The following is a 23,917-nucleotide window of genomic DNA, read 5'->3' on the forward strand; positions in this document are numbered from 1 at the left end:
AAGACACAGATGGATACTTTTATCATGATTCCAACAATCAAAGCGAATCACAGACGATTTCGGAGGAAGTTTGTCCTCTCCCCAGCATATGTCATGCGTTCCACCATCACATTTACTGCTATCACACTACATCCACTGCCCTTTCCCCCAGTATTTAGCACTTACGATACCCCCTAAAGAAATGAATCAGTTCATAGCCCCACATCAATTCCCCCACTCATGAAACAGTGATTAAGCAAGAAAGAATCCAATTTACCAAGCACCATCCCTCTCCGTAATCAACCCAGATCAACAATACTCTACCTGCAAACTCATATTTCCCACCCATACCCCCGTACGGTAGGAAGTTTGGACAGTATGCGTTTTGTTGCCGATCTCTCGTATCCCACCACGCCCAGGAAAACTTCTAAGCATCTATCTTCCAGCTCTTCTGGCTCTTCTCTGGGTAAGGAGGAGGGTTAATATCAGTTTAAATCATAATCTCAGTTCGTGTGAGGAGCGAGTCAGATTCACGACAATGGTCTAGAACACTTACAAAGTAGCGGACTGTTTATTTCTAGATACGGAATATCTGGGTAAAACGCACTTTGAGTCCATTGCGTGACTTTACTATTTGTGGTAAAGAAGAGAGGGGGGGGTGACAAGTTTCGATACAGCAGTCGATTAAGAGCGCGTGCCACAACGGACGTATCCATCTGCGTCCCCTTCGCTTCCCCCAACAAAAAAAAAGGGAAGACGGACGCAATTTGGTCAAAGAGATCAGAGAAGAGTAGATCTTATATTCCCTTTCTACTTGTACAAAGGAGAAACAAGAAGAAGAAAAAGGAGGTATGCAGTTGTTACCCGGTTAAAAAAAAGAAAAGAAAACGCCATACATGTAGCCCGATCCCTTCCCAATCTGCCAAGGAAATCCCAAGAAACCGAAAACTAAGACGAAGAAACGACGCAAGGAAAGACCCAAGAACACCATGAGTGCTCCCTATATCATTTTGACATCCAAGGTGAGGAAAAAAACAAACATCGCACGGCTATACATCCTTTCAAGCCCATGCAAGACTAGCGCACATCTATTGATGCACCTGACTCACATGCCCATTCCCCCACTCACTCTCATCATCACTGCCGATATGCGACCACTCACTCGGCGTCATGATACCAGCTCGATTCTCAGAATCAAACTCGCTAAAGCCGCCTTCTGAAAAGGCGTCTGTGAAGCCACCCTCAGAGAAGATTTCAGAGCGGGCATCGTGATCCGAGTCGTTTTGCATGCTGAGTATACCAATGTCGTCGGCGCGGATGGAGGCGGCAGAGGCGGAGGCAAGGGTCATGGAGCGTTCGGAGCGGGGAGTTAGGGTGCCGGTGGAGAGGCGGGAGGGGGATGAGGGGCGGGGTTCTGCGAGGGGCTCGTCGAGGGGCGATGAAGAGGATGCGATGGAGTAGAAAGATTGGGCGGCTTGGTCTGCTTCGTCGGCTTGGACTTGGGCTTGGGCGGTAGAAGATGGGACGTCAGGGGTGGGGGTTAGGTCGACGAGGGTAGCAGCAGCTGGGGTGGATGTGGTATCGGGTTGGACGGTTGCAGAGCTTTCACAGGTATTAGCTTGAGTGGTAGTGGAAGGTGTTTCGTCGTGGTGGTCGTTGTCCAGGAGAGTGGCGTCATCGTCGAATGGGTTTGCAAGGACAGCCGCCGCAGCAGAGCCGGCGGCAAAGCCGGCCACGCCGCGTTTCCTGATGTCGCCCTTTGCAGAGTCTGTGCCAGTCGTGTTTGCCTTGTTCTTGAGAGTACCGTCGCTGCCAACCATGTCGTCGAAGCTCTTGGTGCGATCTGCCCTCGATCGCTGCGCGGCAACCTCAGCAGTCTCGGTCCCAATCTTGGCCAACTCGTCGAGATCCACGGCAATTCCCTCTTCTCTTGCTCTCCTGATCAGCTCGTTCCTATTTCTCCGAACCAACTCCTCTCTCCTCCGCTTCCTCTCTTCGAAATCATCAGACGTTTCGCTGGGGCGGCGAGGCTGAATGTCGTCGCCAAGGTTATGCAGCGCAAGGGCAATCTTACGGCGCGTCTGGTCAGCCCATTGTCGGACCTGGGGCGATTCGTAAATGGCGATTCCGGCGGCGACAATAACGGATGCGGCGATTATAAGGCCTGATGTCAAGGGGTGGTTAGGACGATATGGTGGGGTGGTAGCTCCATGGCAGGGAGGAGCTGAGCGTGGGCCGGTGCCTGCAAGCAGGTTGGCAGAAGACTTGGGAACGAACCAGAAAAACACGGGGAATGGGTAATGGGAATGGGGAATAGGGAATAGCATCGTGAGCCCAGACGGGGAACACGAAGTTAAGCGTGCATTAAGTGGAGAGTTGTGCTCATAAGTAACTCACCTTTGGCTAGTGGCGCAGGCATCTTCGCGAAACTACCCGGACAGCGGGTGCTGCTGGAGGGAACAGATCTTTTGGGGAAACAGTGAATGAAGGAACGTCGATGCTGGGATGATGTGTTTTATAGCTCCACCAGAGGGATGTGAGTGGAAGAATGAGGAGGACTCCAAGTACAGGGGACAACAGTCGGGCGGTTGTCAGGCCGTCGCCACTTGCCTTGCACAGCCGCAGGACCGATATGATATGCAGGGCTCCGGGCGGCGTTGGCGGGGTCGCGTGCCACGCGCGCTAATCCCACCCGACGTGAACCTCATCGCCCCGCATTGGCTGGCCCGCCTCCATCACGTCTGTGGCAGGTCTCTAGTAGAGTAGTACAGGTATATGCACCGACTCGAGGTAAGCCCGACTATGTTCCGTCAGTTGGTACGTCAAAACCTGCAAGTTAGTCTCTCGTCGAACATGAAAGAAGCAAAAGGACGCACATCTTTCTTGGTACCACGCCACCCTGGTCAATGCATAACTACTATGTACACATTATTCATGTATCCAATGTTCGAGACGTGATGACGAAATAGGGACCAGCACTCGACTTATGTCGTATTCATAACCTAGTCCTCTTGGGATCTCGTCCAGCCATTCACATACTCGACGCTTACTCGGATATCACAGCCAGTGTTTCATAGGCTCTCGAAGTCGGAAAGCGCGAATAGGCGCTATTGCAGCTAGTTTGCAAGTACGTAGCGCTCGCGTAGGTGTTCTAAAATCTAACTCTAAATCTAATGAATCTAGGGAGAATATGCACGTGTTAGATCGACAAAGATCCCGACAATCACACATCCCGGTGGCCCTCATGCTCCTCCAGTTCCCGCATCTTCCTCGAATGTTCGCCGTAGATACCCCAGAAACAGGCAAAGATGCCCAGCACACTCGATGTGAGGGTGACGTAGTATGCGGTGCGGTAGCACGAAAGTCCCACCTCGCAACCACGCTGGCCGTCGGGCTCCACTATCGAGTTGGAGTCGTAGACCGTGCCGTAGAACAGATTGAACACGTTGCCGCTGACGACGGGTGCGAGAGTCATGAACCCCCAATTGACAGCGAAACCATCCGGCCCGAAAGCGTCAACAACCAGCACAGGGAAAACGCCAAACAAGACTCCATATGCGAGACCAGAGAGCCCAGAAACTGCCCATAGGTAATGGGGATCCTCGACACGGATCGCAGCGCCTTGGGCAAGAGCAAAAATCGCGGCCGAAATTGCAGCGCACCAGAAGCGCGAGTGGTTCAAACGCTTCACGATGACATCGGAACCAATACCAGACGAGAGTCGTCCGAGGAAGGAGCAAAGCGAGATCAAAGAGACGTGCCACAGCTGGCGGTGAGCGAGGAAGTCATCAGCAACGTTCTGGTCCCAGAATTTCCACAGTGCTTGCACGTCATGACCAATGTTGCTAAACAAGTCAGCGGTAATATAGTGCCCAGGTACAGTCGAACATACTTGATGGTCATGAGGCCAACACCAGACAAAAGACCCATGAGAACCCAGAGTTGCCAAAACTCCGGTCGACGTAGCAGAGCCAGTCCAGTCACATCTGTTGAAGAGTGAGCCGACTTCTTGCTTACGGCTTCGGAATTATCGTCGACAATGTCGCCGGGAACAGATGACAGAAGCGACGATACTTCTGTAGAGGGGCCGTCTTGCTCTTCCTCGGCTGCTAGAAGTGGTTGGCAAATGACAAGGGGAAAAAAGGGTGTGGATAGATGAGAAATGGGGTGCTTACTGGTCTCCTGTTGCGGCACAGCAGAGGACTTGAACTTGGTGCTAGTGCTGGACTTTGTCGTGTGAAGCACATTCGAGTCACGCCGTGTACGCTCGCTAGTGGGTATCACTGCGTAGCCTGCGCCAGCCTTATGGTCGACGACGATAAGGAAGGGTATCGATACTAGTACGAGACTCGAAGTTGCAAAAGATAACATCGTAAGTAGACCGGAGGTATTTCCTGGGAATGCAATGCCGGTGATCAGCGTGTAAAAGAAAGCACTGAGGCCAAAAGCAGCCAGCGGACATGCCGTAGCCGATCCACGGTGAGTTGGCCAGTTGAGAGTAGCTGACAACGGTCAATATGAATTCATAGAAAGTTGACGGAGAGCGAACCGGTCTTCAAAGCAGCCTGAAAAGCAGCACAGCTGCCCACACCACTCAAGAAAGAACAAAAGGATATCAAGGCTACACTCATGTAGCCAGGACCTCCATCATATGCTGGCAACAGTCAGACACAATCTTGACAATAAAAGGCGAGGTGGTGTACCCAGTTTGATGGGGTAGTATCCCACAAAGAGTGCAAACATTCCGATGATAGCAGCAAGTCTTGGACTCTTCCGATCCGTTATCATGCCCATGGGTATGCCGGCGGCATACATACCCAGGTTCGCGGCAGTTCCCTAAGGATTGTAAGGAGGGATATACGTCGATTGTAGGATTGAGGGCAGCGTACGATAATGTTGCTCTGGGTAGCAGAGAGCTTGAGCTTATCGGCGAACTGTGGCGCCCATGCTGAGTAGGCATACTGAGGGGCGTTAGCATTTTGGCCGCCCTTTGTAAGGGAGACATACGTTTGTGCCACAGGCAAGGGCGATCAGAGTAGCAGCGACGACGGACACGATGCGCGTTTTCTTGTGTGTTGGAGGCATTGTATCGGCGACCATCTTGGTCAGTGGAGAGAAGGTGTTATTGCAGCGCGCAGGTCATCAAATGCGCGATATCTTGAGTTGCGCAGTAGTGATAGTCGGCACTTGATATGCCGAGGCAAACAAGGGGCGCGCGAAAGATAAGTATGGAGACGAAGATAAGATGCACGAAAAGAATGACGGAGAATGCAGCCTACACGACTCTTCGACGAAGCAAGTCGGACAGGCCTTGGGAAACTGAACCGAGGGGTGTGAGCGAGTGTTGAGGCCGGATGCAGCAATGGGCGTCGGAGATAAGATGGGCTGGCACGGCTTGGCGCAGTACTAGCCGCAGCTGGACACGAACGTCACCGGCCTCGCCCTCGTGCCTGTTCTCCAGATTCTCCACCACCATCCACCCTCCATACGCGATCCCAGCGACCATCACCACCATGGGCGCATTACTATCCGTTCCCTTTCTGGCCATGCCGGCCATGAGCACCGTACGTCGCGTGCTCCATCACGTTTGCGCGCCTTGCTAACATCACCAGGTCTGGAGCCTCGCCGCCTCCTGCTGTGGCGCTGCAACATGTAGCGCTGTCATGGGCTCTTGCGGAGGAAAATGCGGCAACAGGTGGGTGTACAGATGCATGCGTCGATGCATGTATACTGACAGTCTATAGCATCGCCACCCGTATTGCATACGCGCTCATCCTGCTCATCAACTCGATTGTTTCGTGGATCATGCTCACCGACTGGGCCATGAAGAAGCTGGCACACCTTACCCTCGATTACGTCGACATCAAATGTCTTGGAGAGCAGTGCTACGGCTACGTTGCGGTGCAGCGCATCAACTTTGCTCTCGGCTTCTTCCACGTCATCATGGCCCTAATGCTCATTGGAGTGCAGACTTCAAAGGATCCGCGCGCAACTATACAAAACGGCTTTTGGCTGCCCAAGATTTTTGGCTGGATCGGCATGATTGTCCTGACATTCTTCATTCCCAACTCATTCTTCATTGTATGGGGAAATTACTTTGCCATGGTCGGCGCATGCCTGTTCCTCCTCATCGGACTGATCCTGCTTGTGGACTTGGCGCATAACTGGGCCGAATACTGCCAGGAAAAGATCGAGACCACCGATTCGCGTGTCTGGACTGGTATGCTTGTCGGTAGCGCCTTGTTCATGTACCTTGCTTCATTTGCCATGACGATTGTCATGTACATTTACTTTGCTAAGAGCGGATGCGGCATGAATCAGGCAGCCATTACGGTACGTCGAGTTTTGCGCCAACGCAGGATATGACTGACATTCATAGATCAACCTCATCTTGCTCCTGATCTCTTCCGTCGCTTCTATTCACCCTGCGGTACAGGACGTAAACCCGCGCGCTGGTCTCGCCCAATCTGCCATTGTGGCCATTTACTGCACCTACCTCACCATGTCCGCTGTTGGAATGGAGCCCGATGATCATCAGTGCAATCCATTGATCCGTGCTCGCGGTACCCGTAAGGCGACCATCATCATTGGCGCAATTGTTACCTTTGTTACCGTTGCATACACCACCACTCGTGCAGCAACGTACGGCCTGGCTCTTGGCGCCCAGGGCAACCCTCACGGAAACGGATATGCCCAGATCGGTACCGAGGACTACGAACACGGTCTCGTTACCCAACAGCCCGAATCTCGTCGTGAAATGCGCCAGGCCGCACTCCGGGCTGCCGTAGAATCTGGTTCCCTTCCCGCCTCTGCGCTTGATGACTCGGACAGCGACGACGAGGATGAAGGTCCCTGCAACAAGAAGAACCCACGTGACGATGAGCGCAACGCGACACAGTACAACTACACGCTGTTCCACGTCATCTTCTTCCTCAGCACAACCTGGGTCGCTACTCTACTCACTACCAACTTTGACGAGAAGGACGTATCCGGTAGCTTTGTACCCGTCGGTCGCACCTACTGGGCTAGTTGGGCTAAGATCATCAGCGCATGGGTGTGCTATGGCATCTACACCTGGACCTTGGTCGCGCCACTCGTGCTCCCGGAGAGATTTGATTATTAGTTGTGGGGTCAGGCTGAGGCTCAAGTTGAGATTTGGCTCGCCTTGAGGCAGCTGCGTCAGTCCAGACTTTGGAGTTGATGTACATTTGCATACATGTATTTTTAGAACCTGATGCGATTCAAGCGGGGCTAGACGTGTGTGGCTGGCACCCCCTGTTGTTAGTACCTGTGTATCCATATCAGTGGCTTGAAGCTCTGTGTTTATGGTGCTTGGTGGCTTTTTCTTATGTTGTTTATTTGTGCTTGTACCTCGGAATAGCATCACTACCCGAGATCCTGTGGTCTGCTTTGGGATTATAGAGATCTTTGCCAACTCATGTTCATCCCGATAATCCTCCCAGTACTACACTCAAAAAAAACCATGCAAAAAGGAAAAAAGAATCACGCCTGTTTTTTTGTTCGCTCTAGAAGAGGTAAAAGGAAGAAAGAAGGGAGGAGAAGCGAGTCAGACACGTCCACCCCGCCACTGTCACGTTAGCCCGACAGCGCAACGACACTCCCACAAACTCTCTTTTTTCCCCTTTCAGAAATCGAGCAATTTCAACATCTCGCCTTATCTTTTTTCCCCAGCGGCAGTACCACCACCACCATCACTGCCGGCCGCAATAGCAGCTTTTAATCTCGATTTCCCCTCTCTCTCCCCCCCTTTTTTAAAGTATTCCCCTTCACGCAGTCATGCTTACGATACTTACGGCCGGACACAAAAGTCCGTCCGTAGCGCTAGTATCATGGGAGAAAATCAAAATCAAAATCAAAATCAAAAAGAAATGATCGACATGTCTTAATTTTTCCCCGTTTCCCTTCCCCCCCCCCCCAATGAACCCCGAAAGGGTTATTAAAAACGGGACAAGGCAAAAGAGAGATGGTGATGTGCGTGTGCGGATGCCGCGGTGATCGACAGTGCGTGTGTGTGGGGGGGAGATGTCACGGTGAAACGAAAACAGCGAGGTAAGGGTATGTGCGGTGGAGTGAAACAGAGAAGAGGTGAGGCATGCATGGAAGGGAGGGGGAGGTGGGAATAAGCTTTCACCCCCGTCTTGAGGTGGGGGAAAGACGACTGGGTTGGGGAGGGGATGGTGGTTGGGCAAGGAAAATGGGGAGGGGAGAGATGGTGAGGAGACAAGGGGATGTTGTGGATAGTTTGGAAAGCCGGTGCTAATCCGGAGATTTTTCTTTTCTTTTCGTCGCGGTACTTGCAGTGTGGTGGTGAGGGTGGTAGCAGGTGATGTGTGTGATGGCAGATGTTGGCAAAATTGGGGGGGGGAGGAGAATGGATTAAGTTCTGACAGGCAAGCCATTTTCATTTCATTTCCCGGGCAGGTCATCTGGCGTTTTTTTGACAGTATGTAGTGTGCTGTATCCCCCCTCTTGAGAAAAAAAAGCAGCAGAGGTCAACGGTCAGGTACTTTTCGCATTTGAGCATAATCTCAACATAAAAAATCCTTCTTACTTTTTCCTTCTACTTTTGAATATACTATTTTCGCAAAATCAATGGCCTCAACAGTGGCTATAGCGTATCCTTCGGATCCCCGCCATGTTGTGTTTCCCCAACAACAACAAGTACACGCACGAACACAATCCCAACAGCGACACCGGGCGTCGCAGTACACAAGAATGGCGGCGATAGACGAGTATGACTTGCCTCCCCGGCCGACGAGCCAGCAAAAGGTTTCGCATAGAGGAGCCAGCGGACTATTCGACGATACCGACGAGAGGAGTTATCGCGACACTCACGAGATGCATCAAGTACAGAGCCCGCAAGGCGGGGCCCATCAGAGTGCGAAGGAAGAAAGGGTTGCGCGGCGCGTAGCGATGGGGAAGCCAGCGGAGTCGCGATTCGGAGGTTTTGTTACGAGAGTTTTTACGAAGCAGAGCAGGAAGGAGGCTGGGGTCGATGCTGAGGCGGAAGAGGGAAAAGAAGGGGATGACGAGAGGAGTGAGACTGAGACACAGGGAAAGAGCATCATTGAGGAAGCTGTCATCTATCAGCAGAAGGAAGCCGCCGCCGCGGCCGCGGCAGCGGCAGCAGCGTCGGACAGTCTTTTCTTACGAGAGTGCGGTATGGTCAGGGTGAAGATGAATGTGCCGGGTGGTTGTATTATTGTTCCGAGGAATTTTGTCTATCGCGAGGATTTTACGTACAGGGAGGATCGGGATGCTGGGTGGATATAATGTCGGCTGGTTTTTCTCCAAAGCAAAGTTGATGCGGATGGTTTGGAGAACATTTTTTACTCTGATGCCTCATGTGGCTATTGATGGACGTAATGCAGGACTGGAGGCGCGCAGGAAATTCATAAGATCCTGGACGAACGAGGCAGAGAGAACCTATCTGAGGCTCTCGTGGTTTTTTCTCTTCTTAATCGTAATGGAGGACATGGCGGGTAGCAGGCTCATCGGACCCTCCCCACACCTGCAATTTTATCTTCGACCATCTTCATCAACATCTCCTTCTCTTTGACTGCTTTGACTCTATCACTCTCCAGGTCTTCCAGCTGCCTCTCAAGTTCTTTCATCCTCTCCACCTGTTCCTTCTCACTCCAGTTTAGACCTGGCAGATGCGCGATCAATTTTTCGATTTGCTGCTCCTTGAGTGTAATGTCCTGTGCTAGCTCTTTGATATCTGCTTGGAACTGCTCTGGTGAGGGTTTGGGGGGCGGCGCAAATGGTGGCTGGGAAGGATCGTTTGCGGCATTGTGCTGCGCAGCTTCACGGGCTTCCAATTCGGCAAAACTATCGAGGCGCTGTTGGCCTGGGGGTACACTTGGGGGCGCATTCTCTCTTATTTGGCGGAGAGCAGCTGCCATTTGATTGAGGAGCTGGGGCTATCAGCATGGCTGTGCGGTGTTTCTTCGTTGCGTGGATTGCAGTACCATGTCCAGCTCATCCTGGATCTGGGTCAAAATGTCGTGCATTATGTCGGAGCGTGTGTCGTCCAAGTAAGAGAGGCGGGCGAGTGGGGTTGATGTAGTGTAGTGCAGGTATACATGTAGCATGTACCTAGACACCAAGACGCAGCTAGCCGACTAGCGTCTCCCTCAAAATTACTATGGAGACGGGCCAATCCTCACCGCGCCCACCTGACATACCAGTACTTCCCACGCTCACGCCCACCACACTCGGCCTGCGCTTCACCCACTGCCATCGGCTGTAAATATGTTCCGCCCTCTCTGTTCTTCTAGGATACCGTAATGCGACCTTCCCTCCGCCCGACATGGCCCACAAACTCTTCGCTACTCGCATGGCTTCCCCGAGCACCTCCGCACCGCGTCCCCCGCCGCATCGCAACCACTTCAGCCCATAATGCAGCGCCGGTTGACCTCCCCAAGATGGTGCTTTCGCCTGGCTCTCCTCACCATAACTCACTGCCCACTTTCATCGACTATGCAAAGCGCACCAATCTAGCATCGGATAGCACAATGTTCATTGGCACACACTACGAGTACACAAGCGCGCTCGCCCTCATGCGCCTAGGCTTTTCGCTGCTACGCATAGGGCGCACCTCGGATGCAGGCATTGACCTCATCGGCCACTGGGTCTTGGCCCCATTGAGGGAGCCGCTGCCAGTCATCATCCAGTGCAAAGCGCGCAAGATTTCGGTAAACCCCAGCCATATCCGCGAACTCGAGGGCTCCTTTTGCGGCATACCGCCTGATTGGACCAAGAAGGATGTGCTTGGATTACTGGTAACGACAAAGAAGGCCACGAGAGGGGTGTTGGAAGCTGTGGGCCACAGCCATTGGCCCATGGGCTTCGTCTTGATCTCTCAGCAAGGTTTAATACAGCAATTTGTCTGGAATCGTGCGGCGTGTGACCGGGGGTTGGAAGGCGTGGGTGTTACAGTGAGGCACACGCCACGGATTCTATTGCCCGACGCCGAACACGAGACTGAGCAAGATGGATCTGGCACAGCGAAGAAGCGCCCAGCCAAGTTCAAGAATGCTGGCACGAGGAGGGACATTCAGTTGACATGGATGGGCTCGCCTATCTTCCCAGAGAGGAAGGATCTGGATCAGGAGACGCTTAGCCTCATGCGACTAATCCCAGCCAACGACGAAGTCGTCAAAGTTGCCAGAGTTGCTACTCTTGTTGAGGGGGAGAAACGAGGTAGAGGGCGCCCAAAAGGTTCCAAGACAAAATCACGTGTTGAAGCTACTGAAACAGTTGGACCGAGGCCCAGAGGCCGTCCAAAAGGTTCCAAGAACAAAACAACCCTTCAAGCCGAAAAAGAAGCTACATACAAACCCAGAGGCCGGCCCAAGGGCACAACAAAGCATTATGCGGAAAAGGTGCCATTTCCACGCGGTGGTTTAGTTCCACGCACTCTTAAGAGCTATTGCGGCCGACCCAAGGGCTCCAAAACAAAGCGATGAACGCCATTTGATGGTGAAAAGACATGTGGCATTGCCCAGGTTTTCAACCGAGGGTGATGTCGACAATCAAATATGATACCCGGCATGTCATTCAGCAGCACAGCACAATCTCCAGAAAGGGCTTGGAATGGAAGAATGCTAGAATGCCAGAATAACCAACCGAATTTTTTTCAATGAGTTTAGGATACCAGAGCACATTTTGGATCAGCTCAAATCGATTGAACTCACCGCTTGACCGTGCAACAAACACTTACTCCGCACGCGCCCGAAATTTCCCCACATGAATCCGGAACACCAAACTGAGCCGTTGTTTAAGATCAACAGCGCTGATCAATCGCGAGACATAGCTTCTTTTGGACATGGTGGGATCAGGTCACTTTGTGTCGTCACGTGCTCGGACTCCATTGATCGACCGCAGGGACTAATTAGGACTTGTTTCGTCTGCATGTGTAGCGTTTCTAGTCTATAGCCTGGGCTTTGATGTGTTTATTACTGGTTGTGCTTGAAGCCTTTGTAGCCACATATCCGTGACCCATAACTTCCCGTTCTGCATCACCGCACCCTGTGCTCTTGTTATCTCCACACTTTGCTTTCCTCAACCACTAGTGATAACTTCTATTGCGTGTTATGCGGGCATGTGCTCCTATCGAAAACTTGGTACCTCTGTCGCCCGGCTCCTCCCGAAGAAACCAGCGGTACCTGATTGGTGGGTAGCGTTCGCCAGCACCCCTTTACCGCACCTGCACCCTTCAAACCATGGGGAACTTCGGTCATGATGCGTTTTCCGAAACAGTCATGCGAACCTTTCTCCACCACCATCGAGCACAGAGTGGAAAACTACTCCTTTGTCACGCAACACATCAATCGCCTCGTTTGTCTTTAATTTCATTGCCACTCATTGAGTTCACATCACTATGAAACGGGCCACCATTGTAGGAGTGGTTTGTTTGTCTGCTCTCACAATACCAGAGTTTCACCTCACCGGCTACGCAATCGGGAACTCACAAGCGAAATCTTAGGACTGAACTGCACAGCAGAAGATACGACAACGCTCTACTAAAGTTGCGTCTTGGTTTACAACTCTCAAGGCCCATATAACGCCACACGACGACTGATTACGACTAACGACGAACTTCGCCTTCCCCATACAATCTTGAACAAAGAAAACGAAGAAGCCGTCCGACGAGCTCCAAATGACCCAAAATTCAAAAAGAGTGCTTACAGCATCTACGTATCAGCAACTCGCTCCACCTGCATGCTACGACACTAGACCTTACCCACCAAATATGTCACACGAAATGCAAATATCACAACTCAGGCATGCCCCGCAACAACTGATGACCGGTCGTCCTACTGATATCAGGATGGGTGCGCAAATCACAATGAGGGACGATAAGACTATCAGCAAAACATGGCATGACGAGTGGGAGACTGAGCCCAGACCATTCGGTCCTAGAAGACCGTTGGCGCTGCTCAACCAGCCTGTGCAAATCAATCTTCGAACACATCCTCGCAACGCCAAACGTGTTTACCTCAACCACTGGGATCGCCAACACGAACCGAACGGCACCTTTGCACAACGGCTGGTGATAGAAAAGCAGCAGGTCAGGATGGACAGGCGCACTCAGATAATAAGGGCTGAGCATCAAGATGAAAGGCGCAGAAAAGTGAAGCAAGCGGCAATGAACGCGGACGTGATCGACCTTACCGGAGATGGCACAACAGATGAAAAGAGCTCATGGAGACATGACTCTGTCGGACATGTAGGATTTTCTGGTTCCTCTGGAGAGATGATTCACGCCTGGGATTATTCATGGCAGCTATAGGTCACAGGGATATTCGCGCTTATCTACACAGATGAGCAGGATGTATGTAGTCGGTCTTGGAATGAGAGTCTCCAGTTAAGTCCAGTTTCCTCTTTCATGAGCTTGCAAACATTTTCATTAAAGCCTCTCAATTGCATACATTGGGTAAATGGCATTCATGTCCGAGACGTGAATATGACTAAGTGATAGCAGTGAGTGGAAACTTCGAGCATTCAGAGTCACTACCTATCATAACCCATTCACTCTCATGTTTGTTACTGGGTCAAAGCTCGTGATGATATTTTCACGTACACTGGCCTGATTCACCTCCCCGGACTTTGTGTGCTCCTACGTATAGAAATAGCTCGCTTTTGTACTCCTACCTTAGTTCTTTATAACCTCTATTGCACAACCAACCAGCAATTTCTGACACATCCCAAGATATCGGAGAATATCCATGAACAATTCCAACCCTTTATTATTTTCTGATACCACATCTACACAGATTTGCAGCAACAAGGAGGTGAATCAAGCCAACTCCCAAGACATGTTTGTCTCTCCAGATCCTCTGCTCGATCCGCATGTGAGCAAAGGGTCAGCCTCCCCCGACGCATTGAAGAAACCCACTGGAAGCACACCGGCCACACCTGAAAAGATGGACTGCGATATTCTATCGAACAACGGTACATCACAGGAAGTTTCAGTGGCGAACCCTCCTGATCGTTCTCATGACCCCACGGTGCCTACTGCCATCCAGTCACGGACGCACAATGACCCACCCACAGGAAAGCATCGTGCACATTTCATGCTCGACATGCCGCATCATGAGTACATCTTTCCCGCAGGAGGAACCATCAACGCGACCATGGTAGAAATCCTCGTTCTGCTCCCTCACTGGTTTCGCAATCCCCAAATCTTGATGCGCTTCTTGAATAACGGCCTCACGTCCAACATTCACATCATGATTCTGGAAGAGTACCGTGGACTCGAGCTTAATACAGGCGAGGAGATAGAGCGCGCTCGTGATTACATTGCCGACCAGTACCGCAAGGCTATGCGGAAAATTATGCCTGGTTGGTTAAGGCGTAATCATAAGGCGCCAGAAGATTGGGACGCGACCGTAATGTCTATCGAGAACGCCATTCCCGAAGCAGCAACAAGGGATGGATATGTAGCACCACCATCTATTCCATTCAAGAATCTCGCAGACGGACTGAAGAAGCTGCCTCAGGGCTATGATGCTGGACATCTCACGCGTGCGCTCGACTATGCGATGAAGAACGGCAAGCATGGTAAAGATGGCAGCACTACTGTGTTCATGTTCCCAGACGACATTCAAATAATCTTGGATCACATCGGGAGGACTGAGATCACGCTCACTCACCTCGATACATACGTCATCTCCCGATATGCCTCTATGGCTCGTGTCACAGAGCAAGCACGACGCAAGAAAACTGGTGATGGTAGGATACAGAGGCAATCCAGGGCGGTGTCTGACCAACAACCCATGGATGTAACTCAGTCACCTCAGCAATCTGGATTGACTCAACAAGCACAGATGTCGCCACCGCCTAAGACCATGTCAAGCCAATCCCAAATCCAGCAGCAGACGCAATCCACTACTGTGACCTTCTCAAACTTGCAAACCAACCTCCCGTATAGAGGCATGGGCATCACCCAGATGCCTACACCCCCTTACCCGCAGCAAAACCTAGTGAGCCTCGGTATCTACACCTTCACCGACCCTTACAACCCCATTCTACAACAGACCCATCCTCCCTTCCGGTCTAACTCGCAACATGCCGCTGCAAGCGTAGTCTCTGAGCTGTTAGCATCTCACGCGTACACTCAGCAGCAACAGCAGCAGCAGTCCACTGTGGAACTCCCCAATATCCCAGATATGTGCCAGTACCAGGGTCAGGGAGGCCGGGCAGAGGATGATTTTGAGCAGGTATTAAATTATCCGGGGCATTGGACGCAGGAGGAGCAGATGCAGGCGCTTATGGAGGCGAATCGGGTGGTGAGGGGGGAGTTGTTTACGAAGGTGGAGAAGTGGATGGAGCAGACTGATGAGGAGGGTCTTGGTGGTTCGTCAGTGGAAATGCCGGATCGTGTGGAAAATGCTGGGGAGGGTGATGGTCCGTCAGTGGAACTGCAGAATTTTGAAGGATATACTGGGGAAGGTGGTTGGGCGGGTTTCGCTCGTGACTACCTGGACATTTGAGGGGTATGGACGAGATGGGTTGATGTGGGTGTTGGGCTTGTTTTTGGGATACTCGACGACAGTGGTAGACCAGTCATATTGCCTACGTCTGGCGTTAAGGGGTACAGAGCATGGCAAAAGGGAAGGGGTGCTTTTAGGGAACAGTAGCATGTTCACAGTTTTTTTGAGAGAGTAGGATTTGTATAGGGTTTGGTCTGCTGGGGGGGATGTGTCCAGTCCGTCTAGATGATAATTACGATGAACACGAACCCAACTCTACAAGTCTTTCTGTACCCAGTATGAGACGAAACTCCCCATCAATCCACGATCGCAATCAAGTCACACCAATACCCATAATTTTTCCTCACACACGGACACATCACGTGACTATCCCTTCACCGACTCGCACAACCCACCTAACCAATGACACGTATCAATCGCCTATCAAATACCACTCCCCAATCAAACCAACCACTCACTCTCTCTCATCCAAAACCCCCCTACACTCACCTTCACCCTTTCCCCTCTTCGTCAACCCAATTCCCACCCTGCACCCCCTCCCCACCTATTACCTCACGCCAAAGCAGCACTCGCAGCCCGCACACCCATGCCGGACCACCCGCCCATCATCTAAAAACGGAAGATCGCCCTTCCCATCCTCGCTTACCCCTGCTCACTACCGACCCACAATTGTCAACCCCCCGCCGCAGCGCCCAACCCAACCAACCCAAGCCCGCCGCCGCCGCTGCGCGCCCCAATTCCTCGATAATCCGCCCGCGCGCAGCTATGCGCGCAGAAAAAACGCCACGCCCGCAACCCACCTACCCCCCGGTTTCGAAACATGAAGAAGCGCGTAGGAAGGAAAAAAGCAAAAAAGAAAGCACTCTGTAGAGTCTATTCTGTGGGATTTCGTTGCGGTGTACACCCCTCCCCTTGCCCTGTCCTGGACAATTGAGGCTGGGCGCAGGGCGTCAAGGCTAGACAGGGCGAAAGGCGAAGGGGGGCAAAAAAGGCTGGACCTCACACTCGCGGGCGCAAAGGGCAAAGGAAGAAAAAGAAAGGAAAAAAGCCGAGAGGACAGCGTCTAGCGAACGGCGAGAAAAAAAACGGGCGTTTAGAGACACACACGAACAGCGAACAGGGACAAAAGAAACAACTTACTTACTCATGCAATGGAAAAAAGAGGTGTCATCGAGTCCACGGACGCTAGTTTATCCCCTTTTTGATCGTACCTAGTTACAGGTACTAACAAATGGATTCCGTTATTTTTTTTCTTGGGGGCTTTACGGAAAAAGGGAGGGCACGCACGTCGGCGACGCGGGACGGAAAGAATCGATCAGTCAAAAAAAATTACAATAGTGAGGAAGGAGGAGGAAAATGTGGGCATGTGCCGCCTGCGCACAGCGCGCAAAGCACCGGGCGGGCAGGGCGCCAACGCCAACCTTACTACTTACTATGGTTCCGTTTTCGGGAGTACTTTTGTACTGACCTAGGCGTTATTTATTTATTCTATTTTGCGTTTTCGGGGTTACTGGATTCTGGTCGCCAAAAGACGAGAGGAGACGAATGGGAAAGAGGTGGGGCGGTGCGGTTACTGCTTTAGGGATGAGGGAAGGGGGGGGATGGCGAGTCCGGAGGATTGGGTGGGAGGATTAGGATTTTTTTTGTTTCGGGCTGGCTTTGGGTTGGTATCGGCCGAGGATACGGATACGCAAACTTAGAGAGCGTTGGGCTATGCGGTTGTCGGTGTTGGGGAGCGGTATGGGAAACGCAGAAGTACATGGGGGAATTGGAGTACGGACACGCAATTCTCACCCTCTTTTCCAGCTGGGGATCAGGAAAAAGTAGACCTGCTTTCCGGCCCCTTCCCCCCTCCAATCCAATCCCCTCCCTTCCTACCACCACTTCCAATCCAACCAAGCCCAAGACTTAAAGTCGCCGACCTTCTCTATCTCCCCCACCACCTCTACCACCACTATCACCTCACCTACACATACCTTACCCGCGGCCACCCTCACTTCACTTTCAGCTCAGCTCGCCCAGTTCCTTACCCCGCCACCGCCCCAATCACCCCAAAAAACAGTCGTCTAGTCCCTTTTCGGCGCACGAAGGATTCCGGAATCCACGTCTTCCGGTGGATCCTAAACTGGGAAGGATGGGATATGCAGGTGAGCGAATTGGGAAGGGTTGGTAGATGGATTTGAGTTTTTAGATTAGGGCAGTGCCTAGGAAGAGGGATTGGGGCGGTGGTACGTATACGTAGAGAGGGACTTGGACTGGGGGTGGACGTATGTATGTATGTATGCGTTGTTGTGGTAGGTGCAGTGGCGGTGTGAGGTGTGAAGTGTGAGGTGTGAAGTGTAAAGGGCGAGGGCTAGGCTGGGCCGGGCTGGACTGGGCTGGATGGATGAATGGATGGATGGATATTGTGAGAAGTGAGATGGCCAGTTGGAAGGAAGTGCTTATGATGGGATAGATTTTTTTTAATCATCTAAGAATGAACGAGGTTGGGTAAGGACTGATGTACTATGACCACCGCATTTTCCTTCCTATTCAGCATGTATGGTCTAATTGTAAACTGGATATCCACATCACATGCATGTAGAATAAAGAACGGAGAGGTAAGTAGGAGGGCTTTTTCATAGTAAGTGATGCGATCCAGTGGAGTATTTGCGGTAGCTAATGCTGTGATGCTATATCTCCACCGTCTTTAGCCACCTAAATTAGCTACCTACATATTGTGATGAGATAATTTGGTCTACTTCTGTTGTCTGGGATCCAATAGTTTTCTCCTCAATAATCACACCCCAATTTCTCTTGAGTTTGTCAAACCTGGGATGCAAGATGTAGGAGGTAAATATTGGATTTTTATTCATGGCAGAGAAAAGCAATAAGAGTGGAAATATGATATCCAGTATACGTCACATTTTGAGTTTGGAATATTTTGGAAAGGAAGAGTCAAAATATCGTATGTCGCTGCCTTGTAGTAGTAATAACCTAATTCATGAAGTTTACAATATGTGAGATTTATAAAGTTTCTCTTGAGACTTCGTATATGTGATACCATCCCTGCCCTTCAAGGATGAACAACAAGAAAAGTTCTGCCAGGCAGAAATTCGAAAATAAGAAAAGAGATATCATATGATGCTGACTGCATGTGTACACTACCAAGTACACTCCCAAGACCCTGAAGATGAAGATCTACACAATCACATGCAAGACTTCGGTAATGAATTTCAAATGTAACAGCACAGCCACACACATACACACACACAAGCATAAACCGATGATGCATACCTCACACGTTCGTATCAGAACCTTATCCAACCCTTGTCTCTCTCTCAGAACCCTAATTCCATCAATCCAGACCGCCGCCCTCCCCCACTCAAGTCCACGCACAACAAACCCCTCTCTCCATCCAAGTGAAGCAAGAAAAACCAGCCGCCCAGCGGACGATCACGATCCCAATGACGTAGCCCCCCGCCCGCCCTATGATCCCGCATCTGAAAAAATCCCCACTCCGTCAATCACTTACATACATAGTGATAGTAGCCGCCCGCCGCCCCTTAGCCTTGATTCCGGATTCGCATTCGGGAAACAACACATGCACACACACAAGAACAAGTCAACGAAAGCAAGACAGAAAATACCCTGAGTCAAACCCGCACACAAACCTGACCGCCTGTTGCAAGTCAAACTCCCAACCCGTCCCCCCCCCCTTCAAACAGGGTAAACGTACTACAAAATAAACCCAGAGAGAGGACGGGAGGGATCCCAAAAAAAGCAAATGACCACCACCATCACCACTTACCACTTACCACCCCGGACAAACCTCGCTATCCCATGTCACTTGTGCGAATACTCCGAACGGGGGTCATGTCCACCCACCTAACCCCCCTCCCTCCAAAAAAAGCGCGCAACAACAAGGGCAAGCGCGTTTCGGCAAATTTCCGCCGCAACTCAGTCAGTAAGTCAGTCAGTCAGTCAGTTGTGGCCGCTGTGCCCGTAGCCGCCGATGCGTCGCACGCTCTCAGCTCTATCGCCGCCCGCCCGCCCCTCTCTCGCCCGCCCTTGCCCGCCGTTTTTTCTTTCTCCAAGGGCAACATCTGCGTAACCGTATTTCCCCCCCTCCCCTTCCCCCACGACTCGTTCATTCCGGCACCACCGCCGTCATCGTCACCGTCGTATAAAAAAAGACCGTTGTATAAAAGGTAGTTAATGTTTGTATATATATATATATTTATGAACACCGTTTTTGTTGCACTAGGGGCATAATGACAAGAAGCAAACACCCCCCCCAACCCCCGGGTCGGAAACAAAAACGGATTGCGCATAGGGCTACAAGGGCGAATTGCCGATGCGCGCAAAAGTCCGTCCGTTGTAGAGTCGGCTTCTTAGGGCCGTCGCCGTTTCTTCCTAATAAGGAAATAAACCGTTTTTTTATTTAGGGGGGGCCGAAAGCAAGTGAGACTGTGAGTAAGAGAGAGAGAGAGAGAGACTGAAGCAATAGGCCGATATACCCGAGGGGCGACCAGAAATTATTGTGCCGTGTAGCGTAAGACTTTTAAACGGGTTAAGACTCGAGTTGGTGAAGGGAAAGCGGGAGATGGGGGGGATGAGTGGCAAAAAAATAATCACGTCGTAAACCGCGGATATCATAAGATCGCATATTAATATCTCCGAAAGCGTGACCGTTGCGAGTTTTTATTTTAAGGTTACCCGGTATCCTTGTTGGAGATGGGAAATCTTGGAAGGATGGAATGTGGGGTGATACTTGCTCTGGGGGAAGGGGAAGGGGGGGGGAGATTGATTGGCCGTAATGTTAAATGTGCCTCTTGCTTCAGATAGATTAGCAAAAGAAGGCGGCGGTGTTTTTTTTCCTGGCCAGGGTAGATGGAAGAAAAATAAAATAAAATAAGATAAAACAAGGGCGGAAAGTCAAGTCAGCAAAGAAAAGGATTCGTTTGGCCGTGACACACACCCCTACTTCGGAATGCGGCAAACGAACCAAGCATATTGCGTTGTTGGGGGGGTTCGAACGGGACGACGATACGGGGACCAGGATTGTTCGCTCGATCCGTACAAAATTAGCGAGCGGAGTTATCTCCGCTCCGCTCGCTGCGCGCCCGTTCAAAAGTCTGTCAATCAATTTGTCTGACTTTTACCCCCACCCCACTTACTTACTCTACTGTGATCCTCCCTCGCCCCCCCCTTTGCAGCGTGACATGCGTAAGTGTGCCCCTTGTACCGCAGCGTCGGTTCATTTTTGCATCTTGTCTCGTATAAGCCAAGGGGACTCGTAAAGCTTTTTGCTTCACTTTTGGGATGATCTGTTTGCCCCGGATGCCCCCCCCCCATCAAAGTCAAACATGGAATCGGTCAAAGAACACGAAATTGGCACAAACGGCACTCGCTGCGATTGGATATATCCCTTCAAGCCCGCCCTCCCATGCCCTTCTTGACCCCAACCGTTGGTATGTGTGTGGGTGTTAGTAAAGGCGCATCACAAATTGCAGGGAATGACAAGCAGCAGTTACAGCTGTCCGCTCCGCTATAATTAGACAAAAAGTGGTTTAGCGTTGCACAACGGCTTTTCCATGGGACTGGCTCGACAGGCCACCAGCGGCACAAGCGGGCTTCGCCAGGCATTCTGGATCCTTGGCCCTGGCCTTCTTGTGTCCTTATGACCCCGCTTATTCGTTCGTACGCCAATTTGGCCTTGCATCAGAATGCCACCCCGGTCGTCTATCTGACAGCCGCGGGTCGTTGTATGTGATGAAAGGATGGAGACTTAGATTGTAGTTCCGACGGCATCGGGCCGCGCGCGCACCTACGACTGATTGGGGTATGAGGTGCGAAAAGCACAATGTCACCTTCGCTTGTTTTGTGACGCTCGTGGGAGCAAAAGGTGAAGGGTTTTCTGGTAGGGGTTTCTGTAAGACAACGCAGAGAATGGAAAAGGGGGGTTCGTGCGCGTGTACAAGTGTGCTCAACGACACGCTCGCCCGTGTATCAGGACCCAATGCTGGGTTTTTTTTACTGCTGCAAGCCGGGGAGCCGCATTCTGCAGTTGGCCGACGATGACGCAGCAGACTGCATGTCGCTGGCTCGCCCGCCCCGTGTCTGCATTACGCCCACGCTGTACTCGCCTTTAGAAAAGCCTTGGAAGCATCGCACAGGGTGCGGCGCTTGCCTACGGCCCTTATGACCCAAGTGCAAGGTCTCGGGTTCGTGTTCAGTTCCTGACTGAGTTCCGAAGGTGGCACTGGGGGCCAAACGGAGGAGGGGCGAACGCCATGGTTGGGCGAGAACAATGGTCTCTCGTCCACGCCGCGATTTGGCCGCTGCTAATGTATGTAGTGTGGAGTCGTGCAGCAGCAACAGCCCATGTCTCTTGGTGAGATGCAACAGACAGCTGTCTGGCGTGGTCAGGGTTGAGCGAGGCCCTTACCAAGCTGCAAGGGTAGAGACGAGTGATCGTGGAGCAACCGAAAAGCGCAGTCCAATATTGCGCAGGGTATGTATGGTCTGTGGGTGTGGTCTAACTCGGCAGCTCGGTATTCAATGGCAGTAGCCAGCATTCTCTGCACAATATACGTATGTGTGTGTGTATACAGAGTGGTGCTATTAGCCGTCTTGTAATAGTCGGCAATTGCTGCACAGATTGCCGTCTACCTGCGCCTTTTGATTAAACATGGTGTACTTATCCAATTCGGTCACTCACCCATTCAAGTGCCAATGCCGTGTACCATAAGCCCAATATAGTCACCTTAATTATCCACCATTTGAAGCCCCCCGAGGCTGATTATATAGTCGCATGCGGCAGGAATGAGTGCCATGACCGTGGCCATGGGCTCTCGCGTCCGAACGGTGTTCGTCGCCCCCAACGGCCTGCTGGAACGGATATTGTGTGTCGTGGGGTAGCAATTATGCGCGAAGTGCCATGTGAGCTGATGCATCTACCACGTTACCGTAAATGGAAGCAAACCGGGAGCCATGTCCGGCTGAAGGAGCAAAATGTGACGAATTATGTATGCGCTGTATTCCGAGGTCTAGCACCTTGCTGCATGGCTCGAAGTGGACGGGGGGCCGATGACCTAAATCAGCGTTCCTATTCGACTGGACCTATGGCAGTGTCAATGCAACGTACTTGGCCACCAAAAGCTAGTTTTGAAGTGACGAGAAAAGCTGGCAGTATTTGTAAGATGAGGGGCTGCACTGCAAGATAGAAAGGAAAGATTTCCTTGGAACTGCAATTCATTGACGTCAGATCGAATTGGAAGAATCACACTTGATGTCGTGGGGCTCTTGTCATCTGCTGAGGAAGCGCGGTGGTACAAAGTGAGACGGTAAAGATGCTTCTCGTCACGCACGCGATGATGGGTGCAATTGGGGAAAGACAAGATATCTGTTGCGATGTTGATTTTAGCTAGTCCAATGTGAGCATTGATGAATGTATAGTTTGTAGCATCGTCATGAGCGAAGGAACGGCTTAAACCACTCACGTGGACGACAGTGACACATCGTATCGCAATCCTGGAGTTGATCGGCAGAATTCGTCGTTTAGGACCAGTGCGCAATTTTATCGAAAATAATTTGAAATTCCACGGTGGTTGTCGGCAGATATCAACGAGTCAGTAGTACTCAAACGGAACGGCGAGATTTTCAAACAAGTTTCTGTTGTGTCTCGTATAATGTTGCGTTGTCCGTCTTGATTGGTGCTCTGTCATATTGATGTAACGGAAGAAAAGCAGGCTACCTTAAAGGAGTAATTGTAGGCTGGCGGACAACAGTATTGCACATGCACAGACAAGTACGCGGTACGTGCCAGTGGATCCCGTTGGGTGTCGAGCAAACCGGGTGTGTACATTGACTAGTATGTGTGCATAATGTGGCGGACAGAGACTCGTGAGAGACTCTTGTTGGCTGGCAAGCTTGCCAAAGATAGATACCTCTGGCGATGCACAGTTATTTAACCGTCGCCTACCCCTGCCTGGAGCTTTCTGAAACACATCGTGGCTTGAATTGAACGGTGTCAAGAGCCACAACTTTTTTTATTGTCTGTGTAGAACGACTCATTTGATACCATGCCAATTATCAGCTAGATGAGTAGACTAGTGCGCCTCAAGCTGACATGACAAAAGAGGAAAGAGAAAGACAAGGAAAAGGAGGAAAGGATTTCGTGAGGCAACAACATATAGCGGCGTTTCAGTGTACGACCGGATACTAGGTCTTGGAAGACGAAAAAGCAAATGTAGCACCCTGTTTACCAGACAGTGCTGAGTCGTGGATCTCCATCCGGGTGTAGCCAAGCGGACGATCACTGCTACTGCAGATCATATGCGCACAGGTCTCGGATTTGACTTGGAGGGGGGAGGAAGGGTCAGCGGCGCTGTAGAGTAAGTAGGGTAAGCTTGGTAGCTGCGACACATGGTTTG

The 23,917-nt window shown here is 51.3% G+C and overlaps 9 protein-coding genes across 9 annotated transcripts; 6 read left to right on the forward strand and 3 right to left on the reverse strand.

Annotated features, from left to right (window-relative positions):
• Window positions 1-1,067: 1,067 nt before the first annotated feature.
• Window positions 1,068-2,398, reverse strand: COCMIDRAFT_25834 (uncharacterized protein; the record flags this gene model as incomplete). Its single annotated transcript, XM_007689206.1, has 2 exons — window positions 1,068-2,221; window positions 2,377-2,398. The coding sequence occupies 2 exons, from the start codon at window positions 2,396-2,398 to the stop codon at window positions 1,068-1,070; spliced, it is 1,176 nt and encodes a 391-aa protein (XP_007687396.1).
• An 804-nt stretch (window positions 2,399-3,202) lies between these two features.
• On the reverse strand, window positions 3,203-5,079 carry COCMIDRAFT_93776 (uncharacterized protein; the record flags this gene model as incomplete). Its single annotated transcript, XM_007689227.1, has 7 exons — window positions 3,203-3,824; window positions 3,872-4,088; window positions 4,155-4,481; window positions 4,529-4,633; window positions 4,683-4,815; window positions 4,869-4,940; window positions 4,987-5,079. 7 exons carry the CDS (start codon window positions 5,077-5,079, stop codon window positions 3,203-3,205), a joined length of 1,569 nt encoding a protein of 522 aa, XP_007687417.1.
• A 413-nt stretch (window positions 5,080-5,492) lies between these two features.
• COCMIDRAFT_93798 (uncharacterized protein) lies at window positions 5,493-7,102 on the forward strand (the record flags this gene model as incomplete). The annotated part of the gene is made up of 4 exons (XM_007689228.1): window positions 5,493-5,543; window positions 5,592-5,674; window positions 5,724-6,312; window positions 6,359-7,102. The coding sequence occupies 4 exons, from the start codon at window positions 5,493-5,495 to the stop codon at window positions 7,100-7,102; spliced, it is 1,467 nt and encodes a 488-aa protein (XP_007687418.1).
• A 1,613-nt stretch (window positions 7,103-8,715) lies between these two features.
• COCMIDRAFT_4798 (uncharacterized protein) lies at window positions 8,716-9,273 on the forward strand (the record flags this gene model as incomplete). Its single annotated transcript, XM_007689194.1, has 1 exon — window positions 8,716-9,273. The coding sequence occupies one exon, from the start codon at window positions 8,716-8,718 to the stop codon at window positions 9,271-9,273; it is 558 nt and encodes a 185-aa protein (XP_007687384.1).
• A 218-nt stretch (window positions 9,274-9,491) lies between these two features.
• COCMIDRAFT_4799 (uncharacterized protein) lies at window positions 9,492-10,013 on the reverse strand (the record flags this gene model as incomplete). Its single annotated transcript, XM_007689195.1, has 2 exons — window positions 9,492-9,917; window positions 9,972-10,013. 2 exons carry the CDS (start codon window positions 10,011-10,013, stop codon window positions 9,492-9,494), a joined length of 468 nt encoding a protein of 155 aa, XP_007687385.1.
• A 276-nt stretch (window positions 10,014-10,289) lies between these two features.
• On the forward strand, window positions 10,290-11,471 carry COCMIDRAFT_93867 (uncharacterized protein; the record flags this gene model as incomplete). The annotated part of the gene is made up of 1 exon (XM_007689229.1): window positions 10,290-11,471. One exon carries the CDS (start codon window positions 10,290-10,292, stop codon window positions 11,469-11,471), a length of 1,182 nt encoding a protein of 393 aa, XP_007687419.1.
• Window positions 11,472-12,664: 1,193 nt separating this feature from the next.
• Window positions 12,665-13,297, forward strand: COCMIDRAFT_93827 (uncharacterized protein; the record flags this gene model as incomplete). The annotated part of the gene is made up of 1 exon (XM_007689230.1): window positions 12,665-13,297. The coding sequence occupies one exon, from the start codon at window positions 12,665-12,667 to the stop codon at window positions 13,295-13,297; it is 633 nt and encodes a 210-aa protein (XP_007687420.1).
• A 634-nt stretch (window positions 13,298-13,931) lies between these two features.
• On the forward strand, window positions 13,932-14,951 carry COCMIDRAFT_93767 (uncharacterized protein; the record flags this gene model as incomplete). Its single annotated transcript, XM_007689231.1, has 1 exon — window positions 13,932-14,951. A coding segment is annotated over one exon (1,020 nt), but the record flags the coding sequence as incomplete, so codon positions are not given.
• Window positions 14,952-15,902: 951 nt separating this feature from the next.
• On the forward strand, window positions 15,903-16,370 carry COCMIDRAFT_36261 (uncharacterized protein; the record flags this gene model as incomplete). The annotated part of the gene is made up of 1 exon (XM_007689213.1): window positions 15,903-16,370. One exon carries the CDS (start codon window positions 15,903-15,905, stop codon window positions 16,368-16,370), a length of 468 nt encoding a protein of 155 aa, XP_007687403.1.
• Window positions 16,371-23,917: the final 7,547 nt, after the last annotated feature.

The sequence above is a fragment of the Bipolaris oryzae genome, assembly GCF_000523455.1.
Source record: "Bipolaris oryzae ATCC 44560 unplaced genomic scaffold scaffold_54, whole genome shotgun sequence".
NCBI classification, from domain to species: Eukaryota; Fungi; Ascomycota; class Dothideomycetes; order Pleosporales; family Pleosporaceae; genus Bipolaris; species Bipolaris oryzae.